Source organism: Atta colombica, unplaced genomic scaffold (genome assembly GCF_001594045.1).
Source record: "Atta colombica isolate Treedump-2 unplaced genomic scaffold, Acol1.0 scaffold47, whole genome shotgun sequence".
NCBI classification, from domain to species: Eukaryota; Metazoa; Arthropoda; class Insecta; order Hymenoptera; family Formicidae; genus Atta; species Atta colombica.
The window spans coordinates 1,885,361-1,890,241 of record NW_017259536.1 but is presented as its reverse complement, the minus strand read 5'-3'; the positions used below and the strand labels follow the sequence as shown (position 1 = coordinate 1,890,241).

The window sequence follows — 4,881 nt, the reverse complement described above, 5'->3', positions numbered from 1 at the left end:
ATGGACATATTTTATATTTAATTGTATATAATTATATACACATAATTATATAATTTTTTATATACAATTTTATATGTAATTATATATAAATATATATAATTATATACAATTATATACAATTACGTACAATTATATATAAAATATTTTTTTCAGGGAAAATATAAAATATTTGATAAAGAATAAAATTTTAAATAAAAACACTATTTATTATTTAAATATTGCTATAACTAATGATTCTTCGCCTTTTCCTACTTGTTTTAAAGTACAAATATTTTTCGTTAGTATTTAATCTGTCGATAAGTTTCCAATTCGAATGATTATATCTTATTCATATCTCTGAGAAAAAACTATCAGATAACAAGTACTTCATTCAAAATAATCCTAATAATGCTCAATTTTTTCACCTCTAGATAACTTTATCCAAGAGATATTTTTTAGAATACGATGGAGATATCTTCTGGATAAGATTATCCGCAACTTACCTGGAAGTAAAGAAATTGGGCATAAGAGAGATATGTTCAAGTATAAAAAAAGTAATAATTTATATCTCTCATTTGCATAAAAAATGTATCTATATATTGTATTAGGAAAATAATTTTACATTGTTTATAATATCATGATCTTCTTAATTTACTTAAAAAATTGACGCGAGAGTTTTTTTAGAAATTTTCTAAGAATATAATATTTTCTAAGAATTCTTTATACTCTGCCAAGTATTTCATAATATTTTTTATTTATCTTGAAGTCAATCGAGAATATAAATAAGGGAATTAATAATATCTAAAGGGAAATAATATCTAAACAATATTGTAACAATATTCAACACTTTTATACTTTACTTTTTAATATTAATTATGTGTTAATAAAATTATCACATATCATTTTATAAATTTTTTCACGAGGTCTCTATTTTAACAATTGTTTTCGTAGTAGTACTTGAGTCAGATTGTTCAATATCTGTTGTCTTTAATTGGATCCATCTAAAAAGAAGCAAAAGAATTTTAAACATCGAATATTTATTGTAGAAAAAACTATCATTTTTTTCTTTGATAAGTTAAATTAACAAAATAATATCTATGCAAGATAATACATACTCAATTCCGGTTTGACATGAGCCTGGCGTGAGTCCTTCTTTCTTTTGCGCGACATATAATTCATTACCCGTTATAGTATCTTCCCGAGGCGATTCAGATGATAATGAGTCCCGCACCTTTTGTAAAAATATAAAAAAAAAAAAAAAAATGTAAAATACTATTTATCTGCGATTGTTTTTATAATTTTTGCACCCACCCCTTCTGCAGCTTGCAAAACCCGAATAAAATTCCTGCCAGCCAATTTTTCTAAATCCTCTTTGGTCCATGTTGGCTCTCCCTTTTGACTCTCATATAAACGGTCGAATAGATCGGGATACTTGGAGACGTCTTCCAATCCCACTGGCACTCTGATTAATTTCATCAAGTATATTTTGTTTGCATTTATTTATCTCATCATGTAACAATTATATTGTTACATGATGATCAAAGTCAATGTAATTACTTACGAGATTACACCATCATAATCTGCGCCGATACCGACATGGTCTGGTCCGATAAGATTTCGAATGTGATTTATATGTTCTGAAAATATATCAATATATAATTAATCAAAATTGATATCATATTAAAACGTGTTAGTTACAATCTAAATTTCTTGTAGTGAAATTTCACTCCAAAAAAGTGAGAATATAATCCTTCACTCTTTTTAGAATAAATTTTCATTTCAAAGGAGCGAAATCTTATTTTTCTTTGAAGTGAGATTTCACTTTTTTGAAATGAAAATTCACTCTAAAAAGAATGAAAATTGTTATTCTTTTTTCAAGAAATGAAATATTTTTACTTTTTTTCAAGGATATTTTCATTCTCTTGAAGAAAGATTTCATTACAAGAAATTTAGAGTGCAGTCACGTAGTAGAACTGATTGATCAACGAAATAATATAAATTTAAATATTACAATAACATAAAAGAACATATTATTTGTATATTATTTCATAAAATCATTATAAGAAATACACGAGATTAATTTTTATCTTTTTAATTTTATTGTATCCCAGCATACATATCCAAGTTGAAACATAAGATGCCTTTAAAATAGTTTTCTCTTGATTTTAGATATGTATACTACCTATCTAAAGTAATTCATAATACTGCTGTGTAACTAAAGATAGTACTTATGACATCCTCTATCGTCGCGTTCCTTGAAGAATTGCAGTTCACGAAGTTGTTGTAGAAGTTTACCATAACAATACCATTATTCTTTTTCTGAAAGAAAGAATGTGCTTTTGTGTAATTTATCCGCTTCTCTCAGATGAAAAACTCTTTATTTTCGCGGTTCTTCCGTGTGAAAAAATTTTTGCAGAACGTCGAAGGCACTTACGACTAACTGCAGAACATCATCGGGAACGTTCCTGTAGTGGTTGCATATGCTAAAAGCGGACGAATGCGAGAACATGACGGGAGCTTTTGTTATTGCGAGCACTTCCCGCATAACGTTATGAGAGGTGTGAGCCAGATCAACCAGCATTCCAATTCGATTCATTTCATAAACAATCGCCTATAATTTATAAAGTATTATTGTTACTAATGGTCATTGAAATTTTCAACAATTGAACTACTTCGTTTAATACGATATGCGATTAATAAACGATAAAAATTATTTAACTCTCGAAAGCTGCAGTTATATAATATTATTTATTTTATTTTTATTTAATCAATGATTGACGTTTTTGCCTAATTAAACTTAAATGTATCTCATCGATCTGAGCAATGTGTTCATGCTTTCTGATTATTATCAAAAGCGCTTCATATCTATAATTCCATCAATTGCCATCTTATTGTTATTATTATTATTATATAATTATCGAGATACGTCGCGTCTTCATAATAATTTTGCATCATGTGATGGTACAAAGTGAAAGTTAAACGTTACATCAGATTTATATATAACAATAATAACGATAATTTCTAAAAATTTTTATGTATATACCTGTCCGAATTCCGTTAGATTGTAAACATTTCCTTCATTCACAGGTGATGCATCAGCCCTGTCAAAATAAAGATAAAGTACATTATAAATTTAAAATTGAGTCTTAGTTAACCCTTAACCGGGCGCGCCGCGACTGTACTGCAAAATTTGTTTTTTTGAAAAATCATTGATAATGTAGATCTTTTTTTATTACTGATTTTCGGTATTCCTCCATTTAACGTTAAATTTTAATATTATGTTTTACAAATATATTTTACTTGCTTTTATGACGGTTGTCCAATTATTTATCCAATTATTATAATTCCTAAATAATAAATTTGTGGTGCGGCACTCAATGCCGCTAATGTTTGGCGCGCCCGGTTAAGAGTTAAGATAAATTTATTTAGGATTAAACTTTATAGGATAAAATTTATTTAGGATAAAAGGTTGAGATAAAACTCTCGTTTCCAACGTAAAAATATCAGTCGCATATAGATTATATAAAAAATATCATTATCAATCATTATTAAGGAGGAATAAAAAATTAATAAAGTTCATGTGTATAGGATGTGATTATTTTCGTATCATGATTTATATTTTCAAGGATGATGATCGCACTTAAATAGCATGAGATATTAACATATCTAATTGTGGTAAACAGAATTAGGATATTGGATTCTGTGCGTTTATATACAAGCCGCATCTGTGTGACATACCACGGTGTATTGCAGCCATGAGTCAGGGTAACGTAACGAACCCCGAGGTGATAATAGAGTCTCAGAACCGCTAAGCTCGAATCAAGGGAGTGGCCGCCCTCGACGCCTATCATGGACGCTATTTTGCCGCTCCTCCACGTGGTTTCGATGTCCCCCGCGACAGTGACCAATTGCAAATTGTTTGGATATCGCTGAATAAATCGTCGAATCACGTCGATCTGTCGTAACGTTAGCTGTACGGCATCCTTGTATTGCGAATCACACGATACGTATGCCACCCAGAACTGAAAAATCACGTGATTCGCACGTTATTGTGCGAACGACAGATAAGATTAGCTCCTCAGCAGGAAGTCCTGCGATAGAGGCTTCTTCAGAAGATTGAGATAATGACCTCTCAATAAACATCAATTAAAAATAAATATAGCATCATGTGATAATTTTATACTCACAAATGTAAAATAATACTTGTGTTACATAACGATTATATTACTAAATGTGAAATTATAACATTGATTTACATTACTTTTCATTGGTGCTTAATTGAACTTTTTGCAGGCACTTAGCAAAAAATGAAGTAATGGATAAAAGCATGAGAAAGAGAAGATGATGAAAGGAAAATTTATCGGAAGGGAAACATTTGAGATAAAATGACTAATTTATTAATTGTGGAGCAAATAGATTGCGTGAATCTTAGATAATTAATCTCGTATAATCTCTTCTCATGCTCTCGTGACGTGACTCACCTGTCCACCCACTTTTCCTTTAGTCAGACGAGGTAGATCGGTGAAACACGAGGAACAGACGGTTTTTCCCCAGACATCGTCGTTGCTTAAATCATCTTCGAAACGGAAAGTCGATAAGTGGTTGTTCAACTTGCTATATAAATTGTATGGTAAATCGTTGTGGCTGTAAATATAACGATGACCGAGATAAATTTAGCTGATTGAAAGAGAAAGCGAGGAGAAACAGCGAAGATGCAGACGCAATCACATAATATCGATTTACTTGGTCAAATTGTATTTTATTAAAAATATCTTAAAAATATCTGAATACAGTATGTATCTTTGGACACAATAGTGATCGGTATTAAGAACAAGCACAGAGACATCATAGTTTACATACATCGTACTTGATATGGGTAATAACTTTCTATTGAATTATCTT

At 29.9% G+C, this 4,881-nt stretch overlaps 1 protein-coding gene across 1 annotated transcript in view; it reads right to left on the bottom strand.

Moving 5' to 3' along the window:
* Positions 1–895: 895 nt before the first annotated feature.
* LOC108691441 (dipeptidase 1-like) overlaps positions 896–4,881 on the bottom strand; it is a 9,431-nt gene continuing 5,445 nt past the window's right edge. Inside the window, exons 4-12 of the mRNA XM_018199193.1 lie at positions 4,461–4,623; positions 3,718–4,001; positions 3,023–3,080; positions 2,414–2,590; positions 2,208–2,298; positions 1,541–1,616; positions 1,291–1,441; positions 1,095–1,210; positions 896–980 (exon numbers count right to left, since the gene is read on the bottom strand). Of these exons, the coding sequence (XP_018054682.1) occupies positions 896–980; positions 1,095–1,210; positions 1,291–1,441; positions 1,541–1,616; positions 2,208–2,298; positions 2,414–2,590; positions 3,023–3,080; positions 3,718–4,001; positions 4,461–4,623 (1,201 nt within the window). The remainder of the gene's footprint in view (positions 981–1,094; positions 1,211–1,290; positions 1,442–1,540; positions 1,617–2,207; positions 2,299–2,413; positions 2,591–3,022; positions 3,081–3,717; positions 4,002–4,460; positions 4,624–4,881) is intronic.